This window comes from Phalaenopsis equestris, unplaced genomic scaffold, assembly GCF_001263595.1.
Source record: "Phalaenopsis equestris unplaced genomic scaffold, ASM126359v1 Scaffold000002, whole genome shotgun sequence".
In the NCBI taxonomy this organism is placed as follows: domain Eukaryota; kingdom Viridiplantae; phylum Streptophyta; class Magnoliopsida; order Asparagales; family Orchidaceae; genus Phalaenopsis; species Phalaenopsis equestris.
The window spans coordinates 36,097,813-36,119,209 of NW_018164444.1; the positions used below are offsets into that span (position 1 = coordinate 36,097,813).

At 37.4% G+C, this 21,397-nt stretch overlaps 2 protein-coding genes across 2 annotated transcripts; one reads left to right on the forward strand and one right to left on the reverse strand.

The window, feature by feature from the left end:
• Positions 1-4,260: 4,260 nt before the first annotated feature.
• Positions 4,261-5,167, forward strand: LOC110030525. Its single transcript, XM_020733305.1, has 2 exons — positions 4,261-4,537; positions 4,674-5,167. The coding sequence occupies exons 1-2, from the start codon at positions 4,486-4,488 to the stop codon at positions 5,102-5,104; spliced, it is 483 nt and encodes a 160-aa protein (XP_020588964.1). The 5' UTR covers positions 4,261-4,485; the 3' UTR covers positions 5,105-5,167.
• Positions 5,168-13,166: 7,999 nt separating this feature from the next.
• Positions 13,167-20,613, reverse strand: LOC110036299 (growth-regulating factor 6-like). Its single transcript, XM_020740708.1, has 4 exons — positions 20,128-20,613; positions 19,248-19,478; positions 18,588-18,927; positions 13,167-14,081 (listed from the first exon to the last, which is right to left on the reverse strand). The coding sequence occupies exons 1-4, from the start codon at positions 20,492-20,494 to the stop codon at positions 13,313-13,315; spliced, it is 1,707 nt and encodes a 568-aa protein (XP_020596367.1). The 5' UTR covers positions 20,495-20,613; the 3' UTR covers positions 13,167-13,312.
• Between the last annotated feature and the right edge of the window lie 784 nt (positions 20,614-21,397).

A 21,397-nucleotide genomic window follows, 5' to 3' on the forward strand; every position in this document is an offset into this window, starting at 1 on the left:
TAAAATTTGTTGTGAGAACATGTAAGAACCGGGCTGGTATTGTCTCAGTCAACAATTGGAAAGAATCACATGAGATTGTATGAATGAGAATGTAGTTCATATAATTGAGTGCAAATAAATAGGGAAATATTCATTAAAGGGTGTAGAGTTGGAGGACTTTAAAGTGACAGGTTAAAGCCCCCAACTTGATTTATTTTTTTAGGTTCTGATACGAGATGTTAGCCCCCAGGTGGAGGGAATTGAGAGAACTCTAGAGTGAGAGCTAGTATCTTCTCTACCTAGCCGGTCTTCAGAACTATTCAAACTTTAAATTAGTCAATGTTGTTTATAACATCTCTAGTAAAGGTAAAGAATATTACTGATTCATAACAAGAAGAAAGATGGTTTCATATTTAATGTTTTTCTTCTACAAAAACTCTAGTTATCTTTTGAAATTGTTGTTGTTCTATCAAAATATCAAAAATACCAAAAATATTTAAATTTTCATTATTACAAAAATCATCTTTAGTTTAGATAATTATCTTTTTATTAAAAATAGAAAGTTTGTTGTTCAATAGTGCATGTTGCGTATTCTCCCTGTGGGTTCGATATTCAGGTCTTAATTCAAAAATCTTATATTACTTGATAACGATACGTATACTTGCGTAGTATCCCAATATATATAAATTAAAAGTTAAATTCTTATTTTTCTTCAAGATTAAGTTTTTGATTTTGTTACAAAGTAAGGAAATATAAGTGAAATATAATATGAATTATTGTTTTACTGTGCATATTAGCAGTATCCAGGGATCAATTACATTATATTTTTTTAGTGATGACATCATATTTTTTTAGTGATGTATGTTGCATAGTAGATCTTGCACATTGCATTTGGGTTTGATTGGCCACCCCGACACGGTCAACCTTTCTTATGGACTAGTCAGCCACCCCATCCTAGTTGACCGATCACTTTGGTCCGACCGATTGTCCTAGTCGGCCGACCGATCACGTTATTCTAATCAGCCGCCCTAACCCGATTAACTGATCTTTTTGTTTAGACTGGTCGTCCCAACCCTGTCAACCGACCACTTTAGTCCAACCGGTCGCTTGACCAGCTCGGCATTACACTTTGCCTTGACCAGCTGACTCAACCAGCACTGCATCACACTTTGCTTCAACCGGGCGTCTTGAACCTATCGACATTACACTTTGTCTTATCCAGCTACCACGGTTTGGTCGACACTATACTTTGCCTCGACCGGCCGCCCCGACCCAATCTGCATTGCACTTAGCCTTAATCGACCACTGCGACCCAGTCTTCATCACACCTTCCCATGTTCAGTCACTTTGACCCGGTCGGCATTACACCTTGCTTCGTCCAGCCACCCTGGCCCAGTCAACATTACACTTTGCCTCGATCGGTTGTCCCAGCCCGATCAACCAACCACTTTGGTATGACTGGCCTCCCCTATCCAGTCGACCATTCACTTTGATTTGGTCAATCACATTAGCCCAACTGAGCCCGTTGGCTACATTATCCCGGGTTGACCACCATGATCAATCCAACAGGCCAAACAACCAACTTCATTTGCACAACATGTGTTTTGTGTGTGCATCAGTATTGATTGGTTGACTTTGCATTAGCGCATTCATCACTTTCACCCTTGTCGTGGATTTCGGAGCACATACCCTCATATGTATGCGACGAGTACTCATGCCTCCCAATAGACATTACTCCCCATTTGCTTCTCAACATCCTCATACCATTTAGCATCACATCACGAATGGTTTGCACTTGCACTTCCTACCTTCGTGTGTTAGCTTGCATATCACCTTGTATGTTTCATGACTTATAAATTTGCAAGTAATGCACGATTTGTGTTTCGCACACATTTATCCCTCACATTCACTATTATTACTATCTTCCCTTCTCAAACATAGGAGCTTTTTTCTCTCTCTTATCTTCACGTTTACAAGAACTTTTCTTTTCTGAAATTGAAAGCTTAAGCTTCAATCTCCCTCTCTCTCACCGTCCCACTTTTGTTCTTTTTTGCTTCTATTGGTGTCATACTTCAATACAATGAAACCGTTTTCATATATAGTGCTTAAAGGTGGCTTTGAATTTATTAGGTTGATAGAGTATGCATCATAATGTTGATATTAGGTTTAGGATGGCAAGTAATAAGTTTATAAGAGTTTGGTTGATGGTTATAGATAGAAGCTTGTAAGAGTTCGGTAAGATTTATCAATTACGATTATTTTTTTACATTTCTAGGTGCTTGAGTGGATTTTATTTGATTTTGCCTTTTATAAAAAGAACAAACTAAATTTATTACAAGATTCAAATAGGTGGATTGTTAGAAAGTTAGAATAACAATCAACTAATTGATTGTCAACTAAATTTTATATGAGAAGTAATAAATTTAAAATACATAAGGGAAGTTGATCAATGTGGTTTGGGAATTTTGAGTATCCATTTATTTTCAAGATTTGATAGAGATCTAGTCATTAATGGATGTTTAACTTAATTTAATACCAACCAATATTAATCGAGATGAGTAAACTTTATAGTTGTGGTGCGCCCATTAACATTATTGCAATACTGAACTCAAATCTTTATAAAACACTAAGATGGATAAATAATCACTCTACCACAAAAAAACAGCAATAAATAATAGAAAAATATAGAAAAGTTATGAATAATCAATTATAAAATATGATTGATTAATTTATAGATTTTTTAATTTTGGAATGACAAATTTTCAAAATATTATGAAATATAAAGATTTATGCAAAATGTAGGGGTTGCCAGAGCAACAAGAGCATAGTGTGATACAGCCAATGGAGCAATGAGAGCATAGAGAGGCATGTGGCTAACCCCCGCTTCAGGGGATAATGGAGACTAGGGGCACTAGGCTCTTAGTCATGTAAATTGGCGGACAATATGAGAAAAGCAAGCATAAGAAGCAGGTGGTTCATGAAAGAGCATAAAAGTCTAGCACAGAGAAAGAAAGCTGCTGTAAAATACAAAAAGGTTAACTCATGAATTCTTATGTCTTTATATATCTAACACCTGAACTTTAATTTTTATATACATGACATATTTTTATCCATGGAAATATCTATTCACCTTTTTAAAATTAAATTGGGTGATATGAATCCAAAAAGTGAAATTTAAATGTTAGATAAATGGGTGGTTACGTATGTTAACACCTCTAAATGAAATAAAGTACAAAATAGATTTTTGGAGAGCTTGTCATAGGGTATATTACAACAAATCTGCTGGAACTTGAAAGAGCATCTATAATCATGTACTTGAAGAGGAGAGACTTTCTGTTGGAAGAACTTGAAACAGCATCTATAATCATGCACTAGAAAAGGAGAGATTTCTTCCTCAATTACGCACTCAAAAGGATTTAAATTAAGTGAAAGTAATTAATCACAGAAATCCCATCAAATTCCAACACCAAATCCATTCAATTCCGAGTATTGACAACCAATCACACTGTCCATCATCCATGTAAAGGTGACTATACAATGACAAATTTGAGGGGTCCCACCTAAATGCTTCTTGCTCTAAAGAATTCCACCTAGGTCAATCAGAAGGTAAAATTCCTCCGAACATGTGAATTATGCCCTAGTTCCAGTTCGTAGACCCGGTCAATTAGAAAAAGTGTTCCATCTTTAGGAGGAAGATTGGACAATGAGACTGTTTTTTCACCTGATGATTTGATGGAACTTTGAGGGTTATTGTTGCAGACTAGATTGTGAGGATGCACTTTATCACGAGCAAATGCCTCTATTCTTTAGAAATTCTAAACAAATTCTCCTTCTTAAAAAAAAAAGAATTCACCAATCATGCTGACAAAAGTACATAGTGCAGACGATGAATCCTTATTTTAAGAGGAATAGTAGCTTTAAGTGTACATTGTCTCATTACATAATAGATTATTATAAGTTTAATATGACCTTTTTTGTAAATTTTATTAAATATTATGTTGATTAAATGTGTTGTTGCTTTCATTTAATGCGGGCACTTGTTTTAGAAGAAGACAAGGACAAGAAGCTCAACATTTGAACAGCCCTGACTTCTCACCCCCAAACTTCTCCTTTTCAACTCTCCCTTCATATCTCTTGAACAGAAATAAGGCTTCATTACTGCAAGGAGAAATGCCATCTTCATTTTCTTGGAATCCTTCTCCACGTGAAGGAAGAAGCCTGGCTGAGCTACTTGAGAAGCAGCAGGAGCCTTTTCTACCTGAAATCTACCTCATAGAGAATTGATGCTCAAGGAGGTTGATAACATCTCAGTCCAAGCCTTTCTGTTGGCCTCTGAATTTTTGCAAAAGACTTGGGATTAGACTGAGCAGCCATGGAGTTACAGTTGCTCTTTTCCTCAAGCAAACATTGGCTAAGTTTATTTATAGCGACACTGCTACCAGAGAGCATAGAAGATCGAGTTTCTCCAGCTGTCTCTCAAAAAAATCAAAGCACCAGCTTATCCCTATGCCTGCTGTAGAGCTGCACTCTGCTGAAACTTTTTCGTTTCATAATCACAGTACGAAAATCAATTATTTTTCTTTACGTAATATTTTTCCGTGTGTGTACTTTTTATAAAATCAGTAATCTCATCGATCAAGTCACAAAAAACATCATTTTTTATTTAATTATACTATAATGTTTGTTGCAAACAGTTACAAATGAGTGCAGATCAAAACCAATAATGGATTCAGTGCTGAACAGGGCCTACATAATGTTTCAAGTAGTTCATGATAATTCAAAGCCTCCTAAGTATGCTGAGAAAACAAATATGTTCAACAACAGACGCATCAGGATCAGGCATGCACTTGACGGTGTTAGACTGCAAGCAAGAGAGAGGATACGAAGCATTGATGGTATCTCGAGCTCAGTTGATCAGATGATCGAAAAGGCATCCATGAATGAGCTCATCCAGCCATTGGAGTGGCATAAGGGAGATATTAACAAATGGGCTTCAGATTTCTCAAAATTGGAGTGGAACCAATTCAAACGCCCTCAAGTCAGAGTAGTTGGACTTCTCATAGAGGCTGCCATATTTGATGACCTCAGGGAAGAGGTTGTTTTAGATATGTTTGTTCTAAATTGATACTAAATAAAGCCAAATGTAAGCTCTTTCATTTCTTTTGCTATTTTTTCATGAAACAAAAATATTTTCTATGGCAAAAAAAAAGCCTAAAAGAGACTATTAATCTCAGAAGGAGAAGGTTAAATGAAATCTCAAGACATTTGCATACCAATTTTTTCTCAAGTAGGTAGGTGGGTGAAACCGGGCATGTGAGAACTAATTACATGCAAAACCGCTTGAGGTGGAAACAGTAAATGAGTTGATGCGGACATGATGGTGTTGGTAGTGTCATGTTCATGGCTCCATAGCATATAAGAAAATAAACAAATGGGTGATCATGGTGTCGTTGTTATTGTTTCCTTGTTTCAAAAAGGTAGCGATCAAGTCTATTGTCTGTTTCTGATGAAAATGCTGTAATTGAAATATTTTTTGACCTTCTTTGAATTTTGTAATGTTGCCCGGCCACTTTGCCCTAAAAAGTTCTTCTGCTTCTGTTGGCTCGGGACTATGGCATCTAGCCATAAACACTCTTGTCAGTTAAATCATTAGTTGCTAAAAATTAATTAGTCCATCTTCTTCTTCTTTTTCTTCTTCTATCTTTTAAGAAAAATAAACTACATGTTTTCAATTTTCCTTATCCTAAAATGAAGGGTGAATATTTGAAGTTTGAATATGTATTTATATATGAAGTAGAAAGAATCTGAAAAGCACTAAGCTTTCAACGGACAACAAATCTGTTGCGTTGGAGAACAAAGTCAGTGAGGCACTATTGATGAAGATGCCCCATGAAAGAACTAATTCATAAGCAAACAATAGAATTTTGTTGTACCTGATCTTGTGTTTTATACAAATAAAGTATTTAATTATGAAATAAGATTTGTGGAAACAGATAGCCAGCATGAGTTTCACGTAAAACCTAGACTGACTTCCTTGAGTTTTTCAATAAGAATATACTTGTACCAAAAATTAGTATCTACACTCTTTGCTTTCTTATTCTAATGTGATTCTCTTCAACTAGTATGTTGAGGCTCCATCACAAGTTAATCATCCCATTATCACAAGCAAATGAATAGATGGAGTGAGACCGCAAACTTAATTAGAAAACTAAAAAAAGGGTTTTGGGCTTCTTCCAAAGTCAGATTTACCCTTCGGAAACTAAAGATGTTGTTTGTTTTAGCTGCATCAAAATGAAAACTTTCAAATCAATTTAGGTGGAAGCTTTTTCAACAAAAAAAGTAAGGAAGCAAAGTGAAACTGTTGAATCCGAAAATGCCCAAGAAGCACACTGAATGAATAGAGCGTCACAAAGAAAGAAGAGAGAGAAAGAAAGTTATGAACAATAAAAACACATAACCTTTATTCAAAAGTTGACCCCCATTTATCGACATAAGGGTATGGGTTTAGAATTATAAGTTTGCCCTCTAATCTTTAGTCTCTTAGGGGGTTCTTTTAGTACATTACATGTGTCAGATATATTAAATGACAAGTGAGTTTATCTGATTGGTGTGGGTCTCATTGATCGAGGGGTGTGCAACCGATCATATTCCCTTGATCTGCCTCATAGGCTAGTAGTCGATTGTCACGAATTGGTTTGACGGGTTAGCCTTACGCCGAGCGTTAGCCTTTTAGTGGCTCGATCCTTGGGTTTGACTTTAAAGGGCTCTTCTTGCTCTAGAGTTGTCGACTGGTTGGCATATTCCTCCGTTCATCGTCATTTGACTTAATCGTTGGATCTTCTCAAGGTTTGTGTCAATGTATTTTTGTACACATATTTAGTTTTCTGGTTTTCTTACTTTTTTGAAAGCCATGTTGCGCATAAGAATAAATTAATTTTTTCCTAATACAAAAATAAAAATTATGAATCCAATTTATGACCACATAATTGCTTAATAAATGACTTTCCTGGATTTTCGTGCATAGGTTGTTGTAAATAAGCCATGAGAGAGTAGCGGTTGTGTGCGCCTCTCCTCTCCCTTCCCCTTGCACTGGTTTTCCTTCTACTTGAGCCTATCACGATGTCTGGCGAAGAAGCCTCTAGTGCTGTTATGGATGCGCTTCTCAGGGCTCTTGACAACAAGCAAGCCAACGCCCTAAAGGTGGAAGTGAAGAGAAAGACGGTATAGGAACACCTGCAGGGAAAACAAGCAATAAGAGAGTAGTAAAAAAATCCCAAGTCAATGACCAAGAGGTTCGGGTAGAGTCCTCTAACTCTATTGTTGATTCAGAGCAGAGGAAACTTTGTCAACAAACCAAGGGTTGGTCAGTCGACCCTTCAGTGGGGCCTATGGTTACAGCCGATGATCTGGTAGATACGTTGAATGTGCCTGCTAAACCTATCTTCGAGCCATCAAACACTCAGGTTGTCAAGGTCAAATAGATGGTTGAGGGCAACATCCTACCCAAGTCACCAGGAGATGAACCTCCCCTTCCGGCCGGAGGACAGGGAAAAAATGGTGAGGGCGCAACCTCTATCACCACAATTGAATGAAATAAAATTATTGGTACCAGATTTTAACTAATTAGTATATAATTTCTCTATTCACGATGCTTTTTGATGCAACCATAGAAATCCTGACGATCGATTCTCTTTCATCAAATCTTGGCATTGATCCTGTGGAGGATGTTACTGTCATGGACCAAAGGTTGGCCAAAAGTGGTCAGCCCTGCAACGAAGGACAAGGGTCGGAGTGCAAAGATACCCCTAGTATGGCTAGAGAGGAGGAGACCAAGGGACTCTGAGTGTCATCTGATTCTTTTGTACATCATCTCGCAGAGATGAAGGAACGCTCTACCTAGGCTATGGGGCACGCTTGAGTCATGCGAAGAATGGACCAAATGTAAGAGGAGATTGCTACCTTGCATGAGGAGTTTTAAAATTTTTGGAGGGAGATGAATGTCGTTCGGGAGGAGATGGCATGCCTCTATTCAAAACTGATGGCCATTAGGGGAACCCCTCTGTTCAAGCAGGGATCAAACGAGCTGAGTGTTTTAGGCTAGGGGGTGAGTTCTTGTATGAGAGACCACTTCATTGAGAGCGTTTTCTTAGGTGAAGCCATTAACAACTGCCTAGTGAGGTTCTTCCTCTCAGAAAAGTTTTTCGAGGGGTTTTATGCAATATGCATTTGAAAGTGAATAAACAAAATTTTATTTTCAATCACAATTAATTTTTTTACCTCGTGTATTTTCTTGATTTTTCACATCACATCATAATGTCATGTGAGTGGTCCTTCATATTCCTTTTATGCATAAATAGACGCTTCATTATCCCCTAATTGTCTTTTCTCTTTTCTGTCTCCAAAATCTTTCATCTCCTCTTCTCTTTCATCCTACCAGATGACAAGAAAGTTTTCGCAGGAGACCTTTGGCATGATCCTGTCGCAAAAATTTCTGTTCTATCTACGGTACAGGTAAAGAAGATCCAAGTTCTCCATGTCCTTAGCCCTTCAATCCAGCTTACACTAGTTGGCATTCACGAGCAAACTACGAAACAGTTTAGCGTAGAATTGGTTTTCTACAAAGACCAATTTAAACAGGGTCTTCGGTTGCCACTATGTAAAGAGGCAGTCAAGTTTCAATCGATACAATATCATTCTAGCAAACAATCTTTCAAATTCTATGGCCACAATTATGACATTCATCGTTTTTTGATGGAGCATGAAGATTTCATAGACAATCGAGTTATTCAATCCCTTCTTCTCGTTTAGGATTGGTTGGGATGGCTACATCCAATTTGTTGCGAGTTATAAGGTTTAGTTGTTGGGCCTCAAGAACAAAACAAAGGTTTAGAAGATTATGTTCCTGATTGTTTCCTACACGAGTGGTTGAGGGATTCACACCCTTAAAATGGAGTGCGGCATGAAGATGGTAAGAGTTTTGTCGGGACATCTCTGAGCTCAAGGATTGTTGATTGAGGGTCAATGGCTCTCTCTATTCCAATACCTTGATACCAAGGTTTTTGCTCGCATGATCCGATCGGATGGTGATAACAACATGACCGAGGGGTTGTAGGTTGCCTCCGACAACTGCGAGGTGGCTCGGGAGAAGGTTGTTGTAGAGCAGGTTATCCTTAAGAAACCACAAGGGAAGGGCGTCCCTTCCCAACTCGAAAGAGGCAAAAGGCTCTGGTTCGCTTGGATCAGCCAAAGGGGATGCCGAAGGTGAGCAACATCTTCAAGTTTTTTTGCTAGATTGTCGTGTTCTAGATTTAAGGAATAAATTATGGTGTTATATGCAAGTTTTTTAGAGAGGAGTGAGGAGGAACCTCTCCCGACTCCCAGTATCTTGGCTTCTGGCAATTTGGTGGGGGAGCCAGCGGTTAGTTTACAAAATGTGACCCCCGGTGGGACTTCCTTTATAGGCCTGCAAGAATGAGGGGAATCTAGCCAAGCCTCCCACCCCATTTTAGTTGGAACAGATTCCCAGGAAAGCATAGAGAAGACACATTGGGAGCAGGGGATATCCATCGTATGGAAGGAAAGGCTCTCACCCCCGATAGAGGTTTTCCCTCTCTTCCTCTCCCTCAAATAAGAGGAAAGGGTCTTCACCAAATTGTTCTTTTTTGCATGAGCGACGAGCTGGTGTGTGGATGAACAGCCACTACACTCTTATTGACAAGGAGACGGAGTGGTTTCCCAATACTTCCTTGAATGGGGATTATATGTGTACCTTGGTGGAGATGTTTTGGTCCTCCGCTTTTGAGAAAGTGTTGTAATCGATTGGTAGGCGAAATATGTTTCATACGACTAATCGATACCACACTTTTTCTTGGGAGGCTTCACACTTCTAAGCAATCTCTTTGATAGAGTTAAGGAATAAGTCAAAAAGTCAACCTCAAGGAACCAAAATCTGAAACAAAGGGTTGTTATGGTTGAGGAGAGGTTAAAGTTATCCATGGATGAGAGGAAGTCGGAGGTTCAAAAGCATGAGACTCATATGGTTGCTCTCCTTACTGAGAACCAAGAGCTGAAAGAGAAACTGTCCTCAATAATAACTCGAGCGGAACATGTGGAGGGCCTTTCTCGTTAGATAAAAGTCTGTACTACCATTATTATCAAAAGATTTGTGAAACAAAAATTGGTCGACCCTAAATGGCTGGAGATGGAAGAGTTTGCTACACTTCTTTCAAATCCCGATGTAAGTGGAAGGGTTGGCGATGTAGAGGGAGTGGAGGAGGCTGATGAGAAGGATGCTGAGGACGTCATAGAGTCTTCCAATTTTCAACCCTGAAATGTTCTCGGGAAATTTTTTTTGATGTGATGTAAGTCTTATAGAAGTGTAAATGAAGAAAAATTTTTCGTAACTGAAAGAACTTCCTATAAATGAATAATTTTCTTTTTTTTTTCATTACCTCAATGAAGGAATCTATTGTTTTTTACTTTGTACCTCTTGTTTTCTTGTGGTTGTGTTTTCCCTAGCTGATCGGCTATTAATTCTCAATGATGAAATCACTTGGTGAGCTAATTGAGGAGGGTTGCAACCTCCTTTAGATTTAATTAGCTAGACTACAAGGACGATCACCATATTGCCCATCATGGAGCTTGTCACTTTTTGTCTGGAAAACCATTTCTAAAGCTAAGGATGATTGTTGTGTACCCCTAGTGGAGCTTGTCGTTGTCGGGTGGTGAATCATCCAAGGGCCAATGATGATCACCGTATACGCTTTGCAGAGCTTATCACTATCTAGTGGCAAATCATCTCAAGCGCCAAAGATAATCGTTGTATATCCCTCACATAGCTTGTCGTTGTTGGGCGACACATCATCTCAAGGGTGGACCAGACGATGTTTGGCATCCAGTAGACTGTTTTATATCTGATCGGGTGGCGTGTGTCACGACTGATGTGAATACAAAGGTGATCTTCATATACCTCTTGCGTAGCTTATCACTATGTCGTGGCAAATCATCTCTAGGGTGTTGGAACATCGTTCATTACTTTTCAATTTTGTGGGCCCTAGTCGCTAAGATAGACTTCCAAGGTTAGGTTCCCTTATCTATGGGAGGTGGTCCCCTGGATGATTGTCGTCGTAACCATCGTGGAGTTTGTCACTACGAGGCAGGTTCAGTTATTTTGCTTGTTCTTAGCTGGAGGGCTTAGATTTGTGGAAAGAGAGGTGCCTCGGCTTGCCCGAAGGGGATTTTTTCTTTCCATCAAACAATAATGATCATCATCGCCATGTTATTTCATTTATAGGAATGTTAGTTCCCTGAGCGAAGTTAACTTTGCTTAGTTCCCCGGGTTATTCAACCTAGAAAATATATCATAAACGACAAAATTTAGAAAAGAAAAGCAATCTATTTATCCTTTTTAGCTTCCACCGGTTTAGAGAAATTTGCCAAGAAATCTATCGTTGTTCGAGGAACATAGGATATGTGTATAGTAAGTACGTTTTTAAGAGTGAGCATAAGTAGCAATTTTACCCCTTGATGACTACGAGGTGGAAGCATCCTCAATCTCATCACCTGTTATTTTATGCTTCTTTTTCAACATCGCCAGAAATTCATGATACTCATTAATAAATACCACACATGTCCCTCTCTCTTTCCATGCTATCATTAAATTTTCCCAGTAGCCCCCTCTTCCGCCTCTTCTACCACCACAACCTCCAAATTGTCCACGTTCACCTGTCTCTCTCCTTAGGTGGCCTATGATGAGCCTTGCTTAAATGGCCTACTTCAGCACAGTTATAGCACCTGCGAGTCTCCCCCTAAACACCTTTTATACCTTAGCTCGGGGCAGGCAAAACCGATCATGTACTTGGAAGTCAACTGGGCTCAGAACGTAGCCTCATGCGAATCTTCTCCTATATCATCTCAGCGATAGCCTCATCTAGTGAAGGTATCTTCGTTTGGGCTAGAAGGACTCATCTCCTCTGATCAGAGACCATGTTCATATGGGCCAGAAACTGCACAGTCCTCGTCTGTGCAGAGATCTCCCCATTCCTACCCCGGATCACCACAACTCGACATCGATGAGAAGATATCAATGTATGTCCACAGTAACTCCAGATTTATGAAGTACACCTGAATCGATCGATCACCCAATAACACCACCTCAATCCAAACAGAGATCCTCTTCAGCTTTGTCCAGTTATCCCTCACCTTTCGAATGACATCTAATGAAGAAGCAATCGATATAACCATTGAGCATGGTAACTAAATGTAAAGAAAGATGTGTGTGGTCCTTCACTCATCCCCTCAGCATTGTCACTCTTTGGCCCGTCTGTAGCCTGATATTCCGCTAGTCTCCTCCCTACTAGAACAGCTTGATCCAACACGACCAACTCAGATATGTAGTCGGTCCATCAAGTTTCAAGTCCACATGAGGGAGATCTAGCTTCAACCGCATCGAAGTACGTGCTGATGGTGACTCCTGTCAAGACGCTAGATCCATGTATGAGCTCGATCAATACCTCTAGAATCTCAGAATCGATCTTCCCCAGAAGCTTCAATCATTTGCCTATCGCACAATATATGTCTTCTGACATCCTCAATCACAATGATTCAAGTTTAGATCACACTCGACTTCCATCCTCTTCTTGACAACATATTGATCTATCTCATCATCAAGGATGAGATCCTCCTCATAGCAACCCATTCCTCGGGATTCCTTCCTCTTCTTGCCCTAATTTTGATCTATCTCATCATCAAGGGCGAGATCCTCCTCATATCAACCCATTTCTCGGGATGGCGAGGTCAAAAGAAAGAGAGGCGAGGCTAAAAAAGAGGAAAGGTAGCTGGGTGAGGGACGAAGGGTGCGGTGGTCTGAAAAGAAGGGAGCAACGGGATGGCGTAGCTAGCAGTTTGATGGAGATGGGAGCGACGAAGTTGGCGGCCTGTTGGAGATGGGAGCGGCAAAGCTGGAGACTGGGGTGGCGGAGCTACTACCTGAAAGAGGGAGCAACGGTTGTCTAGTGGAGGGAGAGCCAGTTAGGGATTTGCTCTGTCAAAAAGAAATAAATTGATCAAAAACTGATTATATTCATTAATGACTTGGGCTCATATATAGCATTACAACTATTTTAAAATAAAATTTTATTTGCCAATAGGACCTCAAATGGATACAAATCTCAACATAAACTATGTGCTGAAAGGATAGAAAACATGCATTTCAGTAAAATATAAAATGTTTAGAACATCTACATTAAAATTAAATGCCATCAATGTGAACTCTTCACAAATTCAAAAGTAAAATGCCACCAACATTGCTTTGGACGATATTCAGTACCGTCTGTCATGTTTCATTTCTTCCATCTTTTTCAATCTCTGCCCTTGGGCTACTCCCTCCGCTACTGGATAATGAGCCAAAGCTAGTCTTCTGCAACACAGCTGTTGGTGATGAATCCACCATTGGATTTGAGCTCCAACCATCTATCAGGAGGAGGCTCATTGAGGAGGATGAAATTAAATTTCCACTAAGATCTTTAGCGGTGGTGCTTTTGTTGGTTAAGACCTCCCCAAGAGGGCCACCAATGGAAGGTTCCCAAGAAATTGGCACCCAATTTGGGTATCTTTGGCTGCTATCACCCAAGGTATTGAAATCACAGGAATGTCTAAGTGGAGAAATTGGTTGTTTGACATGGTTTGGTGAGGAAGAGGATGACTTGTCTGATAAGGGCATTGGGATTGAAATAGAGAGCTGGGTTCTATCTGATTGCATCTCATCAACATCAGACCAGGCCAATGTTGAGCACTCCGATGGATTGTTAGGCAAGTCATCAAAGAAGTGTACAAGGTAATGGGAACTTGAAGGAAGATCGTTGATTTCAGAATCAGGCACAGCAAAACTGATGCTCTCTGAGTGGGAGGTTCCTTGAAGATTAACAGCGGGATCAGTGCAAATTAAACCAAAATCTGCTGGAGCTGACGTTCCTTCATAGGGTTTCTGCTGCTTCAATATAGGGAGCAGGGTACCTCTAGATTTTGGGCTTAAATTAGGCAGCATGGGAAGGCCTCCTGAACTTTGAACTCCTTCACTTGTAATTTCTTTTTTTGTTGGCAGTCTGCATGAATAAATAAAATAACGAGAATTCTCTTTGATTATTGTATATTAGTAAACTAAAAAACTAACTGTGATATATAGGTTCCATTGGAGCGTCCATCGAACGTAATATTTGTGAACAATGTGTTCAGACAACTCGTGTTTGGCTCATTCATTAACAAATGAACCGAACATAAATACAATACTTAGGCTTGATTCTTTAAATGAGACTAGCACAAATTAAGCTTCATTCATTAATTTTCAGTTCATTAAAAGCTTATTAAAATATGTATTATGTATTATATACATACATACATACATACATACATATATTATAAAAGAATGACCAGAGGCCATTATACGAGCCCCTAGCCACCCTCATGTGCCCAACTAAAACAAAGCTCATTATTATTTTTACTAGCACACACAATAAACACACACACGCACACCATTTATATTATTTTTACTAGCTATGTTTGATGTGATATTAGGCATATAATGACTATTGACTTGCACTTTATTATAGACTATTACAAGAGAAGATTAAACTTCTGCATATCTAGTATATAGTAACTTTTATTTTTAATAGTGTTGAAGAGACAATATATAGTCTAATTTCGGTACTTGAAGTCCTTATGATGATCCCCCATGAGTGTATTAGTTATATTAATCACTTAGTGAATACTGGCAAACATAATGCTAGTTTAGAAATGTACCCATAATTCAAGATTTTGCTTATGTGCTTCTTGAAGATTTGTTTGGTTTACCATCAAATTTTGAATTGAGTTTACCGAATCTAGTTCCAAGCACAAACATAATTTTCAAGACATCGCATCCTTTGATGACAATAAAACTTTAGGAGCTCAAAGTTTAATCACAAGAATTACTAGGCAAAGGAGACATAGAATTTAAACTTGAGGAGCACCAATTATGTTTGTAATGAATCAAGATAGAAACATGAGATTATGCATCAACTAGAGAGAGTTGAATAAGATGATCCTGGAAAATAAATAACATCTACCATGTATAGGTTATTTATTTGACCAACTATAAGGTAGTTCAGTGTTTTCTAAAATTGTCCTCTGATCTGAAAATCAATAATTGGATATTATAAATGACAATTTGCCCAAGATTATTTTCCAATCCTAACATGGTCATTATGGCTTTTTAGTAATGTCATTTGGATTAAATAATGCCCCAACTATCTTAACAAATCATATGAATAAAATCTTCGAATCTCATGTAGACCATTTTGTTGTCATATTCATTGATAATATTTTGATCTAATCTTAAGAGTGATAGGAGCATGTCCAACATCTCAAAATAACCTTGAAAATGCATCGAGAGATCAAGCTCTATGTGAAATTCTCCCTTTGGATATATTACTAGTAAGGAATTCGACCCTATTATGGTCAAGGCAGTGATGAATTGGCCAATTGTTACAGCAATTTTTTTCTGGCTTAACCAACTAATATAGAAGATTTGTCAAACTTTTCTCCAGAAGCACTACTCCTATAACTATATTGGCTCAGAAGTCCATTAAACTTTATAATTTGATGGCTATAATAAAGTTTTCATAAGCTCAATAATTGCTTATATCTACTCATAACCTTACCATTTCTTCTGGCATAGATGGGTTTTAAAAATATAGCATTGATCCATATCAAAATTTCAGTTGTTTCAGATTATAATGTGATAAAGAGGTAGTTCATCTCACATTGAAAAGTCTAAAGACATCAACTTTGTAGCATTCATTATAAATTTTCACTGATATAAGATTTTGAATTAACTTTTTACTTACCAAAAAAAATGAACTGAAATAGTTGAGTTGACTCGAGTTCATGAAATACTATAATTTAAATATTCAATACCACTTGAGTAAAGCTAATGCAGTCATAAACGTTTTGATCAAGGAATCTTCAACATATGTAGCATAGATGATTACTTAGAAGTGATTACTAATATTTGAGATGAAGCGAATTCTAATTGAAAAAGTACCTCTATAGACAATTCCATCACATATCACATGACTAATCAATCGATAATAGTAGATGAAATTTACTCAGCTCGGATGAAAGACGTCAAATAAATGCAAATTAGAGAGCAAGTTTAAAACAACTTGAAAACTAAATCATCTATGGATCAAGCCGGCACATTGAGATTTAAAGATTAGCTATGTACTCCTAATCAAGTAGAACTTCAATAAAAGATACTGCACGAACCTCACATCACTCCATATTATATTATTCCAGAGAGTACTAAAATGTACCAAGTTGTTTTGTAGCCTAATATAAAAAATGGCGAGATAAATTCCTAAGCCAAGTATATGACTTGTCAAATGATCAAAAGCTAAATATTAGAGAACTGACGGTCTATTGCAACCGCTTCCTATTTTAGACGAAAGTGAGAAGAGATTACAATGAATGTTAAAATTGGCTTGCCTGATCAAAACAAGGTCATGATGCAATTTGAACAGTGACCGAAAAACTTACCAAGGCCGCTCACTTCTACCAATTAAACAAACTTATCCAGTGAAGATACTAACAAATATCTACATAGATAATATGTTCAACTTCTTGGAATTCTAATGTTTATTGTGTATGATCGAGATGAAATATTTATTCTAACTCATATAAAAAAGTGTACGAAAATTTGGACATGAGGTCAGAATTCAATATTGTTTTTCTTCCTCGGAAGGTCTAGGCATATTGGTTAGACATTTGAAGATTCACTGAGAGCTTCTATTCCTGATTTTGGATATTACTTGGAGGATTATACTCCAATCGTAAAGTTCAACTACAATAACAGTTTTCAAGCAAATCATAACGTGACACCTTATAATATTCTATGACCGAATGTGCAGATCTCCTTCCCATTGATTTAGAGTTAACGAGAGAAAATTCTGAGAACCTAAACAAGTTAATCGAGCTACCAAAAAGATCCATGAGATTCAAGAATGAGTATGATTAATTCAAGAGCATTTAAGAAGATATTTTAACCCCAAGTATAGATCAATTGTTTTCAAGGTTAAAAATCATATCTTTCTCAAGTTTTCATACAAAAGTGGAGTTATTCCCATTAGAAAAACCATTTTAATCCTCAAAGTCAGTAAAAAGAACCCTATAGGCCCTGAAGAATCAACATAAATGCCTATTTGTTGTTTTAAATACCATTTAACGATTCCTTTCTTAAAAAGTGAGCCATTTAGGCATAATTTACGTGGGAATTTCAAAAGTAATCCAATTTAAATATGGTCAGAAACCAATCCTAGGGGCATGCCTAATGACTATTAAAAAACAGTTTTAATCATAAATGGTCATAAAAATAAGAAATGAAACCTTTCAACAAGCTTGAGTCAAATCAAGAATGAGGAATATATTGAAAAAAGGATTATACTAAATTTCATGAAAGCAGTAGCAAAACTAAAAGTTGCATCTAATTTGACAAGCTTGATTTAGGCTTGTCCTCTTTTACTTGATTCAGAATTCAGATCACGCTTGCTAAAAAGAGCCTGATACTGTAAAACCTATACATAGAAAAAATATCTTCATTTTAACACTAAATTTTTAAGGCAAGCCGGCCAACATATAATTTACAATTGCAATAAAACTATCTTTAGCTACAGAAAATTAAAGAACATAACTAATGAAAATATTGCTCATTGCTATTCTCGTTTGGCTTGTTACAGGAGAGAAATTTGAAATGACAAGATCTTCAATAAATGATTTTCGTGAAAGCCAGAATAAAAATAAAGAATAATAAAGACAACCATTCTTGATAATAAGAAACATAAAAATAATAAATAGTGCAAATTTTAGAAATAACTATTTAGCACATGTTACGATTTAAATATCATAGCACTCCTCCACAACTTCAAGATGACATAGAAGCTGTCAAAATGAATTGTAGCAGTGAACCAAGATAAAGAAATTGAAGATTTTCTAGACTAGAATATGCCGTTTGAAGAGTAGTGCACAACCAGTACGGAAGAGAATCAAATGCATTGAGTTGGCAACTAGATCTGTGTCATAGAAGGCAAAAATAAAATCCCTACGTAAATTGTGAGAGCAAGCCAAGGAGACTGAAATTTTGAGAGGTGCCGGCATCAGAATTAAGATATTTAAATCGAGATGATTCTTCGCCATGGCTATGATACCACATTGAAAACGAGAAAATTGAGCATCTTTCTTCGTACAGGTATATATACGGGGCTTCATAGACAAAAGAAGAGAAAAATGCAGAAAAAATATCCGTAATACTGAGAAAATATAATAGCAATAATAGAATAATAATAATAATTCGTATAAATTCTACTATAAATAATTAGCACATCAGTGACCCAAAGATTAAAAAATGCTCTTTCAGCACTACAGCGGTAAGACCATGTGGCTATTATATTATTTGTTACTGCAATGAAATGACCTTTAATCAAATAAAATCAAAGCAATGAGCTAACAGCAATATATTTCATTGCCTGCAAAGAGGGGATATTTCTTATAAAGTTTGTAATGAAAAGGCCACAGATTACCTGTTACATTGCACCGGCGATTGCTTTGTCATGCTTGGCTGGAAGCTTGTTCTGTGCTGTTGTGCAATGGTGAGGTTGTTAGAAGAATTGTCCCCGGAAGCAGCTGAGGCTGATTGTGTGGAGGTGACAGCTGGAATTGCTGCTTTTGTGGCACGGCCATTGTGAGCTTCCACATGCTTTCTTGAACGATGACGGACACGATTAAGATGCCGCTCGCAGTACTTCTGATCAGCAATTGCATCCCTAGAACACCGCCATTTCTTGCCATCAGTTCGATGGCATCTACCAGGCTCCGGATCAGAACTTCCAGAGAAACCCGGATGAAAAGTTCCCCATGCCGCTGCAAAAATTTCACATGATGAACAGCAGCAAAAGAATGAAAAATATCCAACTGATACTTCTCACCACTCAATATACAATATCATGGGAACCACTAAGAGATGTTATGAATGTAAATATAAAAATTTTGGTATTAGACATGTGAATTCATAAGAATTGTGTGGTCTGGATATAAATGCACCAACAAAATAAAAGAGAGAGAGAAAAAAACGTGTTTACAACAAACTAGGAAGAAAAACTTCAATAGATGCGCGGGCATACAAAACAAATAAAAGCTGGCTTGTAGTCTCCTGCTCATAACTCGAGTTAGCAGAGGCTTACATGAGCTTGATGATCTCTTACAAGAGACGGCGGAATAAATGGGAAACACAGATAGATTGAGGCTTCTTCTGATTGGGATCAACAAACTTGACGGTATTGGAACTTTTGCATCAATATACTGGTAAATCAAAATTTGGTGCTCCAGTTCCACCCACTGAGAAGGAGTGAAGGGTCCTCTCATCCCAGCTACAATTCCGAGCATGTCAAAATTCGAGCTTCCAAGTCCCATTTCTGAATAATATAAAGCAATTAAATATGAGCACAACACAAAAAAAGGGATACTGAAGGGGAGATTCTTCTACACGGAGCAAAAAAATAAAATTAGAAGCGACATAGAATTGGAATGAGAGCTGGAAAAGACAAAATCATCTCCTGCAACTTTTGAACCTTTGATCAAGCTACATATATATGGAACGAGTTCGCCGCTTTGTCCTATAGTAATCATCCCAAGCCTTCAAAAGGTTTTTTTTTTCAAAAATAGGTCCACTCTCTATTCAACTTTAGAAGCTTTTCTGCTTATCAAAATCTTTTTTTTTTTTTCACTTTCATTATTTTTTGTTAGAAAGATTTACACATGTATTTTTAATAATAACAATAAGAAAAGGAGGCACCCAACCTTCACAAAAACGCGAACTTTAAAATCAAGGCGATCCAAGATGCAAAAAGAGGATAAATGACAATCCTTCTTTTTTTCAAGAACCCAGAACAAAATATCAAACGCCACCATGAAAGGACCATCCAACAAATCAATATTAGAATTGAGCAAACCGCTAAAATAATCAAGTCCTTCAACCACTTCACACCTCCACAAGCCGAAACCGAAGGCGAAAAAAATACCTAAAGCCCAGCAGAGTTATTAAACTTTATTAACTTGATGTACCTGCGCTCCTGAGGTAAGGGAGAGCTGATGAAGAAAATGAAACTGATGGATGGTGGTAGAACTGTAAGTCCCGATCAGTGTTGAGCGCCGCGGCATCTGATTTCCTGGAAGAAAAACTTAACATCTTCTCTCCATCAGGAAAGAGAGAGTGAGAGCAGGAGGATCTAAGGAAGCAAGGTACTTCCTTGCTGCTTTCTGCGGCCATCTTAGAACGAGTCCACTCATTCTCCTCAAGCACATCGCACGGTTCGCGCTTGGATAAGCCGGACTCGAACAGCACCCATTGCTTGCTGGATTCAGATCCTGAAGAGAAGAGAGAAGAAACACCTGCCAACACATCCATACTGAGAGAACCGCCATATTCCATGGCTAGGGTGAGGCAATATCTCAACGAAGAGGGATTTTGAGTTCATGAGATGCAGGGCTGAGGAACAGAAATGAGACGTGAGGGCGTGGCAGCTGGACGACGAGCATTTGCCAATCGGGCTGTTGGACTGCAAGCAGTATTTAACTGAAGTGTAATAGGGTGTAACCTTTAAATGGGATTAGATAAATTCTATAATTTCAGATTAGTGAATTGTCAGAGGTTTAAATCTTGTAATTTCATTGATATGTCCTTGTCTTAAGTTCTGTTAGATACTCTGAAACCATTTCACAGCTTATTTTCAAATCTAAATCTATTAATTGAACTATAAACTAAATATTGCAAATTAATGTTATAACTAGTAAATTTAATTATTATTATCATATTATACTAAATAATCTTGAACTAATTAATCATTAATAAACATTTTGCCAAACTAATTGATCATTCAGTAGTAATATAACATTAATTAATCAATTATAATTAATTATTTATAAAACCAATTATTTATTAATTATATTTTTATTAAACTAATTAAATATTTGTCTATAATTTTGATACTGTCAACAATAAATTTTGTTATTTGGCACAAATTTGGAGACAATTGACATTGACTCTTAAGTATTTTTAACAATAAATATTCAAATTCAAAGTAAAAATCATTAATAGCTCTAATTTTAGCAAATTTATAGTCAAACTGAGAGATGGATCCAATGAGTGCAAAATTTGGCTCAATTTGAGTCAATTCAAGCTTATTTCAAATCATTAAAACTACTTTTTAAACCTTTAGATGGCAAACTAGATGGTCAAATGAATAACAAATCTCGCAAGCTTATAGTTAAATTGAACGTCTCGACAAGACCATTTCAACATGCCCAAAATCACTCGATTCTAACATTATACAGA

Bases quoted from the DNA above. Each gene is read 5' to 3' on its own strand.
- LOC110036299 (XM_020740708.1), bottom strand. From the start codon at position 20,494: ATGGAATATGGCGGTTCTCTCAGTATGGATGTGTTGGCAGGTGTTTCT. The intron at 19,479-20,127 runs GTACATCAAGTT...TATATTATTCAG, and splicing joins CCCTTACCTCAGGAGCGCAG to AAATGGGACTTGGAAGCTCG. The intron at 14,082-18,587 runs GTAATCTGTGGC...TTATTCATGCAG, and splicing joins TCGCCGGTGCAATGTAACAG to ACTGCCAACAAAAAAAGAAA.
- LOC110030525 (XM_020733305.1), top strand. From the start codon at position 4,486: ATGCCTGCTGTAGAGCTGCACTCTGCTGAAACTTTTTCGTTTCATAAT. The intron at 4,538-4,673 runs GTACGAAAATCA...TGTTGCAAACAG, and splicing joins TTTTTCGTTTCATAATCACA to TTACAAATGAGTGCAGATCA.